The following is a 17876-nucleotide window of genomic DNA, read 5'->3' on the forward strand; positions in this document are numbered from 1 at the left end:
GGTGACTCGTAGTCAAAATTATAACTCGAAAACTCGAAAATCGAAAGTCACTGGAAGGTTGTTGAAGGTTGGAAATCTGAAGTCAAATCAATCCTAACGAGAGACAAGGTAAAGCGAGTGTGAAACACTTTAATCGGGACGCGTGGGTCTCAGAAGACACAGTAGAAAAGGATAGGCAATTCGTAGGCGTAGATGATGCACGTCCCAATTTGTTGGTCTGTAATTCTCCTATCTGCTCCGCAATTGAGGATGATTTGCGAATGGTAATGGTAAAGTTGGTACGGAAGAAAAGAAAAAAGACATTGTTTGGTAGACACGGATAGGAAGGTCCCAATTGAAGTCGGCGACTTCACAAAGTCAATTCCCTAACTTTACTACCTTAGTGACAAAAGGACTCTCCCAGCTGGCCAAGGGTTGGTTCACGAAGAGCTCAGCCCTCTTTCCGACCCATCGGATTGGTCCAAATTAGTTTTGTGGGACTGCAAGATGGGGGCGCAACCATATATTCCATCTAAGCTAAGCCTTATACAGCTAAATGGTACCTAGGTACTAATCGCTAGTTCGAACCTTAACCACGATTACGACACTTCAATGTTTTCCACAGTTTACATGTACCAAGGTACCTAATCTAGGGGATGTTGGCAACATGATGCAAAAATACGAGGGTTATTCTTCTTGAAAGGTGCGTGCATAAAGAAGAGCATCCATCTGCAGGGGTAAAACACTTCAAGTAAATCCAGATAGGATCAATCAATGTGTTAGATGTTATAGAAGCCCTTCTATTACGACCAACTAATACATCATTCTTTCAGCGCATAGAAGTGATGATTATCAATTGAAGATAGACGAAGATACAACTTAGTCCTACACGTTTATGTACAGGTTAGCTTTGAAGATCGAGGCATCACCTGCAATTAGATATCAAGGCCCCCACGCGCAGAATACTGGCAAAAAGACAGAACTCCAAAAATAGTTTCCTATCAAAAAATCTATCAGCTAGCAGCCACGTAAAATCTCAATCAATGGATATCAGTTGCTCGGAAGAGCAAAAGCCAATAGAATTAATTTATTTTCGTAGTGTTCTCTCCAGCTTTGAGGTTATCCACTGGGGTTACATGTACAGTAGCTAAAATTGATCAAATAGTAAAAGGGTACGTACCGAAAGGCTCCTGTGGCTTGGCCCCTCTTTTTAGGTGGGCTGCGGCGCGTAAGCGCGTTAGAATTCATTAAAGTGGAATCCACATACCATTTGACGGAGAAGTTGCGTCGCGTAAAAAGTCCAAAACGTCAAGTGCAAACGCCCGAATCGCGCCCAGAACCTTAGATTTTGTATCATTTCCCAAAATTGTCTACATCCACCGTCACCTTCTCCCCAAAGCAAATAACTATACCCAACCCGTCCTTATGGACCGTCAAGTGTAATTGTACACTTTCACAAAGAGTTAGCAACGGTTGAAAGGTGCTATCTGCCCAATGCAATTTTTTTTTAGGTATTGACCTATCGCCATGAAATATCTCATCACACATACGCCTGTGTTTAACTTCCCTTAACCCTAACCTTATCTACTCTTTTCCTTCTCCGTCCTCTTCGTCATCCATTGCTTACGCCAAACTACTTCTAATTCATCTCCAAAAACACACCTCGTCCTTCATAATATTCCCCGCGCGATTCCTAGCCACAAGAGCCCAGATCGCTCATCATCGTGTATAATTATCGCCATGGTCTCATCAAGGAAACGCGCCTTGCGCGATGTTGAACCCGAACCCGATACCCATGAAGTTCCTCAAGAGTCGCCCATATTACAGCGCATCAGAAATGCATGGCAATTCGCCAACCTATTCCAGTGGATCTACTTGTTCGGCAAGGTGGTGAAGATCGATGATAGTATCGATATAGATGTATGTAATGTCGAATCCAGCCATAAAAGCTAGAAGGGTCTCAGCCTCGTCCAGTATTGCTAACATCCGGAATGATTAGGATCTAGAGGCAGAATGTCTGAAGCCTCGCTCAACCGTCCTAACTGATATCGGCCTTGCGCTACTCAAATCTGTGTCGTCGCATCGGGGCTTAACGTACGTCTAATATCGACAAGCATTCCTATCATATGTGTCGTTGACCTTTTCCAAGACCAGATCTCTTTGACGAATACACACGCCGACAATATGTTGCTAAGGCGCCTGATCGAAACCCATTTGGAACCACTGAAGTACCTGCTAAATTCGACGATTTTGATATCTTGACTAAGGTTAGTCGTCCATCCGGCCGGGCGAGGACAATGTACTAAACATAGCGGTTACAGATCAAGATATTGCAACAGCTTACCCAATGGGTTATGTTACACCCCGAACGGATTCGAGAGAAAATGGACGAGCAGAAACCCAGTGACCAGACAGAATGGGTGCGAATATTCCCTCTACAGCAACCCCTCGATATCGGCTAACAATATCTCAGAGAATCGAACCCTCCGGTTGGGATAGTGATGATCGTATTTACTACATCCTAGACGACAATCGGATATATCGTATGACAGAAGCCCCGCCCGTTTCTACGTGGAAGCCCAAGAAGAATACAAAAAAGGCCAAAGCGGCTGCGAGGGCTGCGAAAAGACGCCGAGTGTCAAGATCTAATGCGCAGAACGGCGAGGATGGCAATGATGGTCCCATATCAGATGTCGACCAGCCCGCCGAGCCGGAGGATGACGGTCTCGGAGGTGCAAAGTGGGAGTGTATAGCAACGAATCTGACCGAGGTCCAGGAATTCCTCGGCACCCTTAGGAAGACCCGCGATGAGAACGAAAAGATCCTGAGAAGCACCATCGAGAATCATCTTCTACCCATTCTAGAGAAACAAGAGGAATCACGAAAGAGGAAGGCCTTACAAAGAGAGAAAGAGCTTCACAATCTAGAAAGGATGGCGCACGCCAAACGATCTAGCCGTCTCGCTAATAAAGCCGAACAGCAACGGTTAGAGCAACAAACTAGGGAGGAAGAGCAGAAGCGTCGCGCTGAAGAGGCCGCTACCAGGAAAGACGAACAGAAACGCATGAAGATAGAAAAGGAACGTGACAACCGTATCATGTCACGAGAGCGACGACGTCAAGAACGAGAGGTCCAACGACAACAACACGAAGAAGAATTAGCTCAATTATCCGAAGATAGCAGGAATTTGAGCGCTGGAACCGGTCGATTGTCTGGGAGACGACTGCAGGCGGAAATTGAGAAAAACAGACAAGCTTTACAGGAACTGGAGGACGAAGAAGACGACTGGATATTCGACTGCATCTGTGGCGCCTACGGCCAAGTAGATGACGGCACACATAGCATTTCATGCGAGAAATGCGGCATTTGGCAACACAGCAAGTGTGTTGGCATCAGCGAAGAAGAAGCTGATCGTGATGATTTTCATTTCATCTGTAAGGGCTGCCACCAGAAAACCTCGATACGCGCAGAGACACCTAAACGAGCCGTCGTCAAACTGAAGGTCAATAATACTCCATCGTCTCCTACAAAGTCAGACAAATCGCCCGCCCCAGAACAAGCGCGACTCACCCAGCGTTCAAGCATCGCCGTTGAGATACCCATGAAGCCCAGGAGCAATGCGCAGCTCCCACACCCAACCAGCGGTTCGGGTTCTCTTAGGCAACCCACTACAACCAACGGCTTACAACTTGAACCAACTACTCAACCTTTGATCCCTATTAAGCCGGTCGGCCAAGCAAACGCTCAACCATCTTCGCCATTCACCAACGGCGACGGCCCTAACCCATTCTCTTCTCCTCATCCAACTTTATCGCCTCCTGAGCAGTCCCCTAACAAGGCCAGAGCCTATTCAACCATGTTTCATGCATCCTCGCCAGTACCTGGAGGTCGATCCGGGGATACCAGAGTGCCTCAGAAAGGTATATTCCATGTATCACCAAAGATCAACGGCTCAACACAGCCAACACTATCAAGCAATCTCCCCCCTCACGCAGATGCTTATGTACCGCCCGTGGCCGCTAGGTCCGACTCGCGTTTGGATGCCGCAAGCAATAGCCTCCCGGTTCTCTCGCCCCCCGCTGTGTCATTTTCTACTTTACCACGACCCCCAAGTAGTGATACTAGCGGTCAACCGCCTGCACTTACTACTCCACAACTCAACAAAATTGACCAAACGGGAACAAGACTTGACCTAACTCCTACCCTTCCACCGGCTCAAAACGGGCTTTCGCCCCTAAAGCGCTCTCCACCTCCACATCAGCACTCAGGCAGCGGTCTATCCTCAACGCCTGCGCCTGCAATTCTTCCACCGGTCACAGCATTATCCCCATCTCCCTCGCAGCAAATCTTAACACCACCTGTCAAGCCGACCGAACCCGCACGGCCAGCATCGCGGCGCTCAAGCAGCGTTGCCGGAGAAGGGTAGTCTTAAATACATCGAGGGCAATATCACCCATTACTCCATATCAGAGTTGCAGGTTACCAGCCATGGTACCACTAGAGGTATGGTCATATTTCTGCCGTATCTCTCATTTCACAGACTCGATCACCGATGGACGGTCATAAAGTAATGCAAACCACCATACATATTCCATTACTATGATTCAAGTCCGGAAATCATAGTGATGTAGTTTAATATTCTCGCAGCGACAGTCTATTGGAGGATGAGTGAGGCATACCAGCTTATCTTACATGTGTAAAGGAAAGCAAATCCATCAACGTGTTGGAAGCATGGAAGGATAGGGGTTATACTGGATAATTCTAGACAACCGCATGATAAGTGATGCATTTTACGGCGCACGAGACAGGACGGCTCCATCAATGTGTAGATTAGAGGGGAAATACTACAAGGCGCATTTTCACATATGTTATTGGCAATGAAACAATTAAGTACGTGGTTTTCTTCATCATGAACGAGGCACTTCAAGTATTATGTACATGTACATAAATCTTAAATTCAAGAAATGTACGTACCGAGGTACTCAGTACATATACATAAGTACATTGCAAGAACGCCTTCATCGGAACCCCCCACCTAAAATACATGTATCGTGTCAGCTATCACTTCCTCAGCATTTCCTTCCCTAGGAGCAATATCCATCAATGATCAGAGTTCTGGTTAAATTACTTCATGTCGATTAAGTTAAAGTTCCAGTATATACCTCTAAGATGCATAATTAGATGCAGGTATTTCATTTCTCAAGCAGATTTTCCATCACTCGTAACTTGAAATGACCGTCTCTCATCTACATCACTACATTAATATTCACACATACAATATACCAAAACCTCCCTCTATTAAAAAACACATGGGCCCATATTTTTCTCGTCGGCAGCCGGCAAGCAACATATACATACGCAAAGGAGTTCGCAGCTAAGCGGGCATCTGCGTACTCTTAGGCAGGGCTTATCCTAGGGATAAACCGATTCTCTGGGCCCATCAAGACTTTAGAAAATCTTATTATCAATCAGCCTCAGACTAAATCAGACTTAAACCAACCATCGTTAAGCAAGACACCATCCCGTCGAAGTTGAGTTGTCACACAGGTCCCGACTGTTCGCACGAACTGTTGGTCAGAGCGCCGAGACAGCATAGACACGCATTGGAGTGGGTAGAGACAACATGAGAAACATTGCAGGTACGTTCGATAGCGTTCATTTTCCCAGTTCTATTACCGCTATGATCTATCGGTCAAGCAAGCAAGCAAGCAGGAAAATGAACAAGCGAGCGAACGAATACCGGCGCCAAGCAGTCATATGTGTTTGATATTAATAGCTCCAACACTAACAGATTAGCTATCCCAGAAATTAAAGACGAGGAGAAGATGCAATAACTAGGTCGTTCCCAGCAATTTCATTGTTGCAGATCCACACACAGTTCCGGTTTATGGGCAACCATATCAAGGGAGGTAAAATTTTTAATAAAAAAATAAAAAATAAAATAAGAAGAGCTAAGTAGCACTTCCTACGCGATGGCCTCAAAGACAACCCCCCCGAGTCTGAAAAGATGAAAAAGACGAAAGAAAAGATGAGGATACAAGCCAGTCTTTCAAGAAATTACCAAGTATATATGTATGGGGCGCATGCAAGATGCAGCGCATCAGCATTCCTCCCCTTACGATATCTATCCACCGCTCATCCCTCCTGAAAAGGACCTATAAGCCATACTCAATTTGCATATGTGAATATCATAACTCAGAAATGGATTACCCCCTAGCTATAAACATAGATGTACGTCAACTTTTACTACTTGGATCTTTCCCCTTTTAGGACTTGCAGCACTGACGTTCAAACAGTCCGTCAGGCTAATGCAACCGTCCGCCGTCGATACAGGGGTGCGACTGCAAACAGATCACCTAGGTACAGTCAGCTACTATCCATTCGTTACGCTACTGGATGGATGGCCCCGGCAACCAGGAAGCCCCGTACCTAACATTTATATTGCAGGTTAACAAGGCTAGCTAATAGCCAGTAGATTGATTCCTAGAGTCGGAGCTGGCACCGAGATTAATCTATTCCCAAAGAGATGGTATCGGTGCAGAAACAGCAGATGCGCTCTATGTAGGGAGTTTCGGAGACATTCCTCCTCTGCTATTCCGCTACCACCGCCCCCCAAGTCTACCTAATGGCTAATAGCAGCGCGCCATGGCCATCGGGTTAGGCCGGCCATGAGCCGTGGCCCTGTTGTAAGGAGCGAAAACGGAAAGAAAGAAAGAAAGAATTCAGCCCCAGATGTCCGGATTTGGATGGTTTCTTCAGCAAATTCCTCAAGGAATGCTAGCGGCCCGTGACCCATACGCCACTAGGAATCCATACGAACGAGTCACGTTTTCGGGGCGTACCTAATGAATAGCATTCCAATGCCTTCCGTCAGTCAGCAACAGCCACAGGCATCCTACCATGACGATAAACCTCGACTAAGCCATGTTGAGCCTGCCTGGAGATGATCATGAATAGACAACCTAGGAAGACCCCTCATTGCAAGCCCGGTATAGGATGTGGCAAATTACCAGGCTACCCGGAGATCAAGCCTCTTCAACCGCCCGATCCCTTGTACCACATCTCTTTTACGATCTCGCACGCAAATCACTAGGGTTTACAGCAGCCAACTTAATGTGGAGAAGATATATTATATGCATGCTTTGCTCTGGTGGGCGGTACTTGAATGGAAGTCCATTGCCAATAGCTCTAACAAGTGGATGAGCCCGCAAGTGGTAAAATGAAGCTAATTCTGCCGTACGTACAAGAATCATAACGGCAGTAGCGAAGCAACAATAGCATAGAGACTCGTTTTCTACTGGCCGGAATGTTCGGTCCTCAGCAGAAAGTATAGTCTCTAGATTTTCCCTCTCCTCTCTTGCCCCCGGACATGGCTAGAAATAGTTCCGTAAGTGATTAGGGCTTTTTTTTTTGTGCAGGCCAGCACACCTTTTGAAGTACCTCACGTTTCTCTCTTTTGCTTTCCGAAAGCGGTAATGTACAACGTCGCGGCCGCATTCTACACTCCAAAGGAAAACGGCCGAATTGTAAAGAAAGCTACCATACAAATAACTATAGGCCTAGGTATACCTCTTTCTGAAAGAGAAAGTTGGGGGATTATTTCTTTTTGTTGTCAATTTCTGGTACGATCGCCTTTCTCTCAATCTTGTTGGATCCAACAAAGGCGGTAGTCACCCACACTCTACCTGCTTCCTTTCACTCATCCATCTATCTATGCATGTTCTAGCCTAACCTATACAACTTGCTGGGAATAGCGATGGGCGCTTATACGATCGAGCAGCAAGAATCGAATATCAAAACCATCTACCATTCATACGATTTACACGACCTTCGTCGATCTATCCTGACCAGGCCTGACCAGGGATTAGAGCTAATCTAAAGAGACGTTTTTGTCAACAGTCAAATTAACACCAAAACTATTTCTCGCTGTCTGGCAGCACATGGATACCTAGAAACCCTCTAGCGAGGAAGCGAGAACAAAGAGAAAAGAAAGAAAGCTCGTGCGGAGTATTGATTAGGGAGGCCGCATCAACCAACACCTCGCCTTACCTGCAATACCCACTACTACCAAAGGGGTGTGAGTTCATCAACCATTCACATATTTCACCCCTCATGAGTACGCCTTACACACCTTTCCCCAGGCTCTAGTCTGGCCTACCTTCTGTTATCAGTTCTCTAGACCTAACCATTGGATAAGTAAGGAAACACGCACATTACGCATACTACATACGCGCATACGCAGGAGGAGAAAAGAGAGACTACATCGCGTAGATTGCTGCCAAAGCAAGGGTACTGTGGAATATTCACATCCCATTAGGTAGATCTTTAGGAATAGGTTCGTGCCTTTTTAATATTCAATGCCTCTTTTTTCTCCTTCCCTTTTCTGCTCACATGACCAAATGCTTCTGCACGCCCCCCTTCCTGTGCAGCGTCAGGGACAGAGACAAACCCGGTTTCTGATAGATCTTTACCTACGACTTTCGGCTGTGCTGGCAGTAGACCGGCCAGCCTATTCCACCCGGCCACGCATGTTGCTACTCCAGTCACAGAAAGGTACCACATACTAGCCTGTCACGGGAAGAGTGGGAGGAAAAGCCGGCAGGCGGCTGAAATGAATATTCACTCACCAATTCACAGACTGAGAAGCTTCGGATGAAAATTGCCAGAACTTCTGCATTTGGATACACTTCAAAAAAGCAGTGCTCCCAGCTACTTGCCCAATACTTCTTCAATAACTTTTTTTTTTTTCAAGACTATCCGAATCACTAGAATACTAACCCTTGTTCTGGACCAGTCTTTGCCTCCTTTATTTGCATGTGTCTCTTTCGATCTCACTGATACCTTTTCATCCCAATCCACGGCCGTATTACGCCAACTGCCTTCCGGGCAAGGAGCACTAGTCGGCCTTTAGAAAGCCACGGACCATCTACCAGAGACACACCCGGATAGACAAATCAGAGACGGACTACCAACCCGCGTCACATCACCGCCGGCAGGTACCATACAAGCATAGAGATAGGCACACGACGCGCCTATTTTCTCGCCAATACTCCTGGATAGTGGCATATAATCGATTTAAACTCTTCCGCATCAAGAAATCTTAAGGCCATACTATAAGGATATTGAATCCGAAAACGTCGCATACTAGTTATTCCATCTAATGATTGTTTGTAAGAGCAGTGCATCACCATTTGTCACGAAGGGGAAAGGAAAAGCGGCAATATCCGATCGAAGAAGAGAAATCTTTTCAACCCTCTCCAGTCTACCCTCCTGCTAGGTCGGAAGATAGTATTTTGTTCGCGCAACTATTTTCATACCTGCCAAGATCGGAACCGTTGCTTATTGACTACTCCATCGCCAGCTCCTTTAATTAGTCCATACACCTACCACTATTCAGTTGCCTAATCAAGTCTGACGACCAAGAATTTCTTTGCTGGGCGCTTTGTGTCAGGGAAAAATTAAGGAAATGGAGAAAACCGATCCAACATCACCAGTTCCCTCTAGTAGTAACATCAAGCCATCTAATACCACCGCCGACGACGTCGTCTTCCAAAGCCAAATCCAGCAACTCATTCAACATAATGCGTCAGTTTCTTCAGTAGATGCACAGAATCAGATAAACTCGAGCACACAATCGCGGTATTCCAGTCCAGCACCGCAACAACAACAGCAGCAGACTGTCATACCTACATATGACCACGAGTCTCCTTACGCAGCCAACGCACCAACCCCTACATACGGCAGCGGTTACCATCAACCGAGTTACCAGATGGAGCCAAGCCCCTATCCACAACTGCCCGACACGGGTTCTTCTTTGGTACGTTATAAACAGAATAAAGGATACTTTGTGAATTGTGCGAGTGGACAATAAACTTGATTATCCTTTTATTCCATTCTCTTTCTTCACGAATTAGGAAAAATGCTATATACTTACACTTATAAAGACGCCACATAATACCTACAGTACTCCTGCTACATCTCCACCAACTCCTTCGCAAGCTGATAGTATGATGACTCGAAGTGGACGATCGATTACTCGAGCACACGGCGCGACGCCAATTCTGGGTCCACAAATAGCGCGAGTAATGAAGACATCACCGAAACCAAGAGCCGGTGGCGCAGCCGCCAGGAAGGCCGCCAGGAAAAGGAGAAATAAAGGCGAAGATGATGATGGAAAGCCATTAGTCGTGTTAGACGAACCGCTGAGTGTGGTCGTGAGGGAAATGACGGGGGTGCGGGATACTAACATCGAAGAATACGTGAATCGACCGTTAGAAACGCGGCAAGCGGAGGTTAGGGACTCGAAAGAAGGCAAAGTGAAGCGACCGATGAATGCTTTCATGCTATACAGGAAGGCCTATCAAAACCGTGCGAAAGAGTACAAGAAGCACGACAATCACCAAGTCATCTCGCGAATATGTGGTGTGAGTTGGGGCATGGAGTCCCAAGAGTTGCGCGAGCAGTTCGACAACTGGGCCAAGATTGAGCGGGAAAACCACAAGCTTGCTTTCCCCGAGTACAAATTCGCGCCTGCAAAGGCTAAGAATAAGAAGGGCATCAATGCTGGTGGGGGTGGCAGAGGCCGAGACTCGGACGATGATGGCTCCGACCTCGAGGGGTATGAATGGGATATCAGCACGCCACCGTCACGGAATAACACGAGGAGTGCAAGATCCATGTACGACCAAGACGCCGAGTATCGGCCACCGGGTGTGCGATCATATGCGCCTTACCCGCATCATCGATCTCCAGTGTCACATCATACACAAATACCGTACTCCCACCAACACCAACAGGCATATGCGTACCCGAACACTAAGCCAAGGCCAGTCGACTACGGCACGAGTTTGGGACAATCCCAATACTACCACCAACCGACGAATGATTACATGCGAGCATACCAGCACTCCATGCAAGTACCGCAACCATATGCGCCGGTCGTACACGATGTCATGTATGGGCCCAGGATGACCTCACCCGCAAGCTCATTTCACGGCTCACCGGTCGACCAGTATGGGAACCTAATGGGATCTGGGTATCCGCCGCCGCCACCACAATCGCAAGCGCAGGTTATGCAGGCACAAGTAGCCGCCATGCCGCAACCGCGTATGAATGATTATCAACAACAGCACCACCAGATCGACCCATCACTCATGGGACCACAACATGGGAGCCAGTTCGACGCCTTAAATATTCTAGGGATAGGAGATCAGAATGATGCGTTAGGGCAGTACTCACTCGATCAAGGGACATTGGGCGGTAATAGCCACCATCAACAACACCAACCGCAGCAGCACTTCGACCAGTCGTTTCACCACACCCATCCCGATGACCACGGCCTGGGCACTTCGGGGGCATGGCATGATGACCCTACAACGTCCGCTAACGAGGGATTGGCGAAATTAGGCGACGAGTGGGAGACACTGGCTGAAGGCAATCAGTTCCATCTTGATAGTATCGACGACATCCTCGGCACGACTGATAGTCCCGGAGGTTAATCCACCGATTTAACTATTAAACGTAATAAAAAGGGGAGGAGGGGGGAGGAGTCCGAGGGAATAGAAGACGTACACGAGAATTATTTAGTTAGTTAATTTTTGATTTAGACCAGAAGGCAAGAACGAGATGCGGCGTTAAGGGGGCGGGACGAGCAGAGAAGAGCAGATAGATCCGCAGACACATACTTGACCCTGTACATTAATTGTTGTTGCGTCTGCTTCTTTTTTCTCTTGGGTGTAGGGGATGACATACTTCTCTGACTCGCGCTACGAAGCACAAGTACTTTGTCGTTTTGGCGTGGCTGTGGTGGCACAGTCGTGTTTGGGACGCCGGAGTGAATGTGAAAGTAGCATCAGGCAGCATCAGCGGTCTTGGTGGCGGTTGGCGGCGGCGGCGTCATTCATAAACATACCTCATAGACTTGGACAGGCGGGTTAGTTGGCTGTACTAGCAGAATCGATGTATGGAAAGGAAGGCGATGATACCCTCCGTCTCTCTCCTATTTATCGCCGCCTTACGCCGTTTCCTCTGATAGTGATAGGAGGAAAGGTGGAAGGGGAAAATGGAAAATCAAATCAAACCATACCAGACCAGACCGAACCAACCATCACGTCGATTTTGTTGAAATTAGATTTTTTTTTTTTTTTGGAGTTGATGACTTAAGGGAATATTCATAAAGTAGGATAGAGCGAGAATGAATACTTACTTAGATTTGAAGTCTTTCGAAACCGAAGGGGGGGTCATAAGTCGTCCCCTTTTTGAATTGCTACCAAGTGAATAGTAACGGGTGAGGTGAGAATGTGATTGTATTGTATAACATTCCTCTTCTTTTGTTACCCTATAAGACTCTCGTATATGATCGAGAACCTACGTGGCTCCAACCTGACTTTGCCTTTACCCTTTCGCCTCTCCAAGGGGTCCTGCTGATCGTCCCCCTCTCTTTAAATCCTTTTGTATGGGTTTCCTTTCTTCATTGTCCTATGTTTGCTGTATGACATTCATTATTCATTGAAAATTTTCAATTTATATAAGGTTCGCTCGAGCATCCCCAAGGACAAAGGAGTTACTACAGCTCATACAAACCCTTCTTTCTTGTCGCCGGGCTTGAAAGAATAGGGACCCGGAGTTCGTAAAAGAAGGGGGCGAGGGGGGATGGTCAAATTAATATCTGTCGAAACAGACAGAATATTATATACTGTCAATCATGACGCTATTCAGGGGATGCGATAAAGGAACGGTTGATAGGATAGTAAGAGTTAGTCTCACTATTATTTGATTATATTTTGTCTTCCTTTTTACTTGAATATTACAGCTCATCCTTGACTCTTTCATTGCTCCCTTCTTGTCGGGGGTTGGGATCTTCTTCCATTATCCGTTTCTTCGGATTACGAGGCTCATCCTCGCGGCGCTCCCTTAGTACGGTCTCTCCCTCTTGCTCTCCTTGTGTGTCGTTGCCACCCGTAGACTGTTCCTCTCCAGTTTCATTCGTAATCCTCTCCACCTCCCCCATAACAGACTCACTGGATTCTTGCGGCACTTGCGACGCAAAACTAACCTGCGCTGTATGAACCCCCTCATTATTCATCTGCGCCTGTGGCATCGTAGCCGTAACTGCCCCCTCCGTAGTCCCTAGCCCTTGCGATCCCCTCTTCGCGACCCCCGTAACCACGACAGCCGTCCTAAACACAAGTTTCAACGGCAACCAAACCAACCACCAAGTCGGACCCCAAAGCAGTCTCCTAAAAACAAGCCAACACACCGTCCCCAGCAGGAGATAAAAAGCCGACTGCAGGTACCAAGTATCCGTCTTCTGACTCTTCAACAGCGTCGTCAACAACGCGCGCGAACTAGCTAGCATAGCATCCAGACTCCCATACGTATCCGAAAGTTGTGATAACGCAGCTGTACTCTCGCGTAAGGCATTATGCGCAAAATCGCTTTTAGCTAGCTCAGATGCCATTAAATCATGTGTCCGCCGTAGTGAGTCTGTGACATCGCTGCTCGCGCTTATGAGTTGTTCTTCTTTAGTCTGTTGGGGGCGCGGTTTGCGGCGAGTTAGGAGATTCGCTGCGGTGGTGGTGGAATTGGTGGTGGTGGGATCGGTAGGTAAAGGAGAAGAAGCGCCCGATCGTGGGTTCGAGAACGAGGCGTATAGGAGTTCGCGCTCTTGGCGTTGGGCTTGTTGGAGGTTGTGCTTCGCGGTGATTTGGGCTCTTCTAAAGGCCTTCCGACAGCTGTAGCTTGTTAGGTAAAGAGTACTAATAGATAGATGTCGTATATAAATGTGAAAATATTAGCACGTACTTTTGCAACTCCAACTCCAACCTATTCGCCCCTTCCTTTAGCCTCTCTTTATCATGTTGTGATCCACTGCCATTTTTACCCGGTCGCACATCTACAATCTCTTCTCGTAGTAACTCAAGCTCCTCCTCTTGCTCTCGAAGTACTTGGTTGATTTCAGTACTAAGCTCAGCACCCACATTATCATCCTCAGAAGCACCGAGTGGTACGGAACCAGGCTGGAAATCGAAGTTAGCTAATCGGTCGATTAGCTCCTTAAGCTGATTCGTAGCATCCTGGAGGACGGCAAGACGGTCCTGTAGCTCTGTAAAGCGCTTCTCTAGAGCTTCGTGGGACATATTTGTTAACTCTTAAGAGTTCTTAGAGAAGATTGAGCCGGAGTTATTTCATGGGGTAAGAGATTCCCTGTAGAAGAGGAGAAGGAATTAGAAATTATGAGACCTGCAGGTTTTGGTGCTAGGTGCCTGCATTAGATAGAAATACGTTCGTTATCGGTGACGTTGCATGTTCCGCTGAATTGGAATTCAAAGCTAGATGTGGCTGGTGAAAAGCTTACCAAGCCATATCTTTTCCTTTCCAGGTTAGACTCGATTATCTAACCGGTGCTTATCGGTATGCACAGCCACATCTCGAATTATCGTCTCCAGAAAACCTTTGGCGGCATCAACTTCTCGTAGCAGAATTGGAGGGGCAGAATCAATTCGGTGCACATGTAAGTCGAACGCATTAATTCCACCCTAAAACCCTTGAATTAGCATATCTAACCCTTATATTGACCTAGAAAGCTGGCAAGATGATATCGCGATTCATCACCGAGGTGAACACCAAGTTCAACCCATTCTCCGCGAGCTCTAAAGCTACGCGCCTCTTCCTCACTACCCTTCCTCCGAATGCTCGATCAAGCGGCATGAAAATAAATACCACTCTTCTCCCGCGAACATCAACGGCACCGGCCACTCTTAGCGTAAAATTCAGTACGTGCGATCTTACGAATAACAATTATTTGCACCTCTTGCGGTACTAACCATTGGTTGTAGAGGATGGGAAGCTAATGAATCTGGACGGCGAGAAACTAGGCATAAAAGGCATAGTCGAGGAAGTCGATAGACACTCGAGAGTGTTACAGAAGCAAGCAGCCCTTACAGACGGTTAATAATCCAATATCTACAATTTTTATCACGTCTATTCTATGCGCATTGGGCGGCGTACTATTTTGAATCTGGGCATATCAAAGGATACTCTCTTCGATTATTAGAGACAACGCAGCACTTATTTCCTTAATACGGACTTATCTCACGAAATATAACGCCCACGCAATGGAAACGAGGAATAATTGTCTATTTTTCGGAAGTAATGTGTTTCAATTAACCCAATGCATGTGGTATAGACATCATGCTAGTTGTGCTATCAAGTGGAGCTTTTCGGAAATTTTCGAAGTTATAAATCCGCCAAACTTTTTTCTACCGGCCTCGAAGATGTGTAGGCACCTATGCCGCAGCACCGCTGATGAAGAACCACTTATCAATCGAGCTGTCAATCTTCTCAGGGGGGAGCTCTTCGTTGGTGGGTAGAGGCGGTAGCTGCTCGGGACCAACACGACTCGGGGAGTGCGAAACGGTGAGGTTGGTCGTAGAGATACCACCGGGCTGGGTCTTACCAGTAATCAATCTCTCCCAGGCCTCGGAGCATTCACGGATGACATCTTGGGCATAGCTGCGCATTATGTTAGCAGTGCAACAGTAGAATTAATAGTAACAATACTCACGCCTTGTTCTTGCATTCGCCGGTGAAAGCAAATTGGTTCTCAGGCTTTCCGTCAGGGATCTTGTAGATACGGAACCACTCGTTAGTGGCACGGAGGAGGCCGGGCAGGTGTCGCTCAACATCCTCAACGTCGTTTAGCTTAGCAGCCAAGGGGTCGTTGATGTCGACAACGATGACCTTCCAGTCGGTCTCTTCCTCGTCAAGAAGGGCCATAACACCCAAAACCTTGACCTGCTTGATCTGACCAGGGTAACCAACCAGCTCACCAATCTCGCAAACATCGAGGGGGTCGTTGTCTCCCTTAGCCTTCGTCTCAGGGTGGATGGAGTTGGGGTCTTCCCAGGTCTAGAAAAGTACGCAGAATCTTAGTAAGTACAGCGGGCAAACATATACGTGGCACAGGACATAACAACGGAGATGTCTTACCTGAGGGAAGGCACCGTAGTTCCATAGGTAACCCTTATGGGGAAAACAGTTGCGGACGTATCGTAGCTTGCCCTTCTTGATATCCTGCTTGATAGGGTTGAGAAGCTCATCTTTGGAGATCTAAAAAATGAGTGAAATATTGGTTAGTACGAGCTATGACGGAAATAGCTAAAATATAGTAGTCTAGTAGTAAGATAGTATTGATTACCTCAAGCTTGGCATTGGTCCATCGAGGGATCTCAACAATCATGTTGAGAACGGTCTGCTCGGCGTTGGCATAGAGAGGGACATCGTGGAAGGCCGAAACGGGGACGCCATCCTTCTCGACGTAAACTCGATGCTCCAAGGTATTGGGAGCAGCGACCTTTCGGACGCTATAAGTCGGAGCCATTGCGGAGTCGACTTCTGGCTTACGAGTATTTTGAGGGGAAGGGGAAGAAGATAAAGCAGTACTCGAAAAATGTCGAGCTAATTGTGTAGTACGACGAGAAGCAATGGTGGAGTTGGGGTTTGCAGAATTTGAAGTTGAAGAAGTTAAAGGGGAATTAGGGGAAGATTGCGTAAGAGAATGGAGATGGCGAAAATTAGGTTTGGTTAAGGACGAGCGGGTGGGTGAGGAAGGAGGGGGAGGGGTTGAGTTCGTGTTACTGCAGTGACCCGCCAGCTTGACCAATGGTGTGACGTGATTGGCCTGAAAGGTGTGCTGTATTACTAGCCGTCCAAATAGCTGGAGCTGCGTCGGTGTCGGTGGATGGGCAGATGAAGAAAGTCCTCTCCTCACAATAAAAATTGTCTGCTGGCTTACTGATGAGGGCAACATGCAGACAAGACTGGGGTCATTAAAGGCAAAATAAAAAAGGAAAAAGGGGATTGAGGTATATAATACAACCGAAAGAGTCAATGATTATTCAAAGCAAAACGGATACCTTCCTTTTTTACCGCTTCTTTTACCGCGGTTGAACGAGTGCACGCTGTTTTATTGCGGACAATCAATAAATCTTTTGGTCTAAGAAAGTCCGCGACCCTCGGCGAAGATGGGAAAACACCAGCCACGAACTTACACCGGTTGTCGTGGCTTAAGCTTCTCCCACCTTCCGAAATCGTACAGCTCTATCTTACCAGCCACAGATTCATCACTCCACCTATATCGGAGCTGACCGGGGTTAGGGCTTAGAACTTTACTGGGCTTACTAGTTATTACGTCATTGGGAACCCTAGCGACATCACCCCTCTTACTACCCTACCACTCAGAAATAGGCGACATACCGAACTTCCACACATCGTATCAGATAGCTGGGGCCGATGCTATAAATACACTACGCTGGTTCTCTGTTACAAATATGAGCACTTGCGCGAAACACCTCCAATTTTCACGACGGAAACGGGAACTAGGGGCACATGGACGCCCTGGGTTAGAATCACCGGCCTCAACACATTACTTGAAGATTTCCTCATATTGTAAGTATATCCGGTAGGTAAAATTGTCGACTGGACAAAGGGCCATGCATGCTCCTGTTCTGAGAGTGGAACACCCCACCTTTCCAACCCCGCGTGAAACCCGTGGAAAAGCCCGATATGCTTAACAATGAGGCTATTTTGAAGGTAACCGGCCCCAAACCGCGCTCTGTCGTGGGAAAGACCCTCTTCTTAGACTCGAGCAAACGGCTGTAAACAACACTGACTCCATCATCTCAAAGTTCAGCGGATCGCCACGAGGCCCGTTATGTATATATGAAGTCATACACGCCTTCTCTGAAGCATGTCCAGATTCAATGAGTAGGCTGTTTGTTTGATTATGCAGTACCAGGGAAGCATATCTAAGTATCAGTTGTGGTTGTCCAAATGTTGGCTGTATGGTTAAGTTGCCACCGTCAAAATTCGATGGGCATCAAGTAGGTGGGTAGGTA

At 47.1% G+C, this 17876-nt stretch overlaps 4 protein-coding genes across 4 annotated transcripts; 2 read left to right on the forward strand and 2 right to left on the reverse strand.

Moving 5' to 3' along the window:
* Nucleotides 1-9445: 9445 nt before the first annotated feature.
* F4822DRAFT_431842 (uncharacterized protein) lies at nucleotides 9446-11477 on the forward strand (the record flags this gene model as incomplete). Its single annotated transcript, XM_051461542.1, has 2 exons — nucleotides 9446-9796; nucleotides 9924-11477. 2 exons carry the CDS (start codon nucleotides 9446-9448, stop codon nucleotides 11475-11477), a joined length of 1905 nt encoding a protein of 634 aa, XP_051312748.1.
* A 1246-nt stretch (nucleotides 11478-12723) lies between these two features.
* F4822DRAFT_411791 (Sec20-domain-containing protein) lies at nucleotides 12724-14254 on the reverse strand. The gene is made up of 2 exons (XM_051458888.1): nucleotides 13783-14254; nucleotides 12724-13712 (listed from the first exon to the last, which is right to left on the reverse strand). Exons 1-2 carry the CDS (start codon nucleotides 14115-14117, stop codon nucleotides 12785-12787), a joined length of 1263 nt encoding a protein of 420 aa, XP_051312749.1. The 5' UTR covers nucleotides 14118-14254; the 3' UTR covers nucleotides 12724-12784.
* Nucleotides 14255-14424: 170 nt separating this feature from the next.
* F4822DRAFT_331402 (putative ribosomal protein YmL44, mitochondrial) lies at nucleotides 14425-15014 on the forward strand. Its single transcript, XM_051455652.1, has 3 exons — nucleotides 14425-14491; nucleotides 14561-14753; nucleotides 14817-15014. Exons 2-3 carry the CDS (start codon nucleotides 14573-14575, stop codon nucleotides 14930-14932), a joined length of 297 nt encoding a protein of 98 aa, XP_051312750.1. The 5' UTR covers nucleotides 14425-14491; nucleotides 14561-14572; the 3' UTR covers nucleotides 14933-15014.
* Nucleotides 15015-16360, reverse strand: F4822DRAFT_445105 (inorganic pyrophosphatase; the record flags this gene model as incomplete). The annotated part of the gene is made up of 4 exons (XM_051463340.1): nucleotides 15015-15492; nucleotides 15545-15888; nucleotides 15970-16089; nucleotides 16178-16360. The coding sequence occupies 4 exons, from the start codon at nucleotides 16358-16360 to the stop codon at nucleotides 15267-15269; spliced, it is 873 nt and encodes a 290-aa protein (XP_051312751.1). The 3' UTR covers nucleotides 15015-15266.
* Nucleotides 16361-17876: the final 1516 nt, after the last annotated feature.

The sequence above is a fragment of the Hypoxylon trugodes genome, assembly GCF_022578975.1.
Source record: "Hypoxylon trugodes strain CBS 135444 unplaced genomic scaffold F4822scaffold_7, whole genome shotgun sequence".
In the NCBI taxonomy this organism is placed as follows: Eukaryota; Fungi; Ascomycota; class Sordariomycetes; order Xylariales; family Hypoxylaceae; genus Hypoxylon; species Hypoxylon trugodes.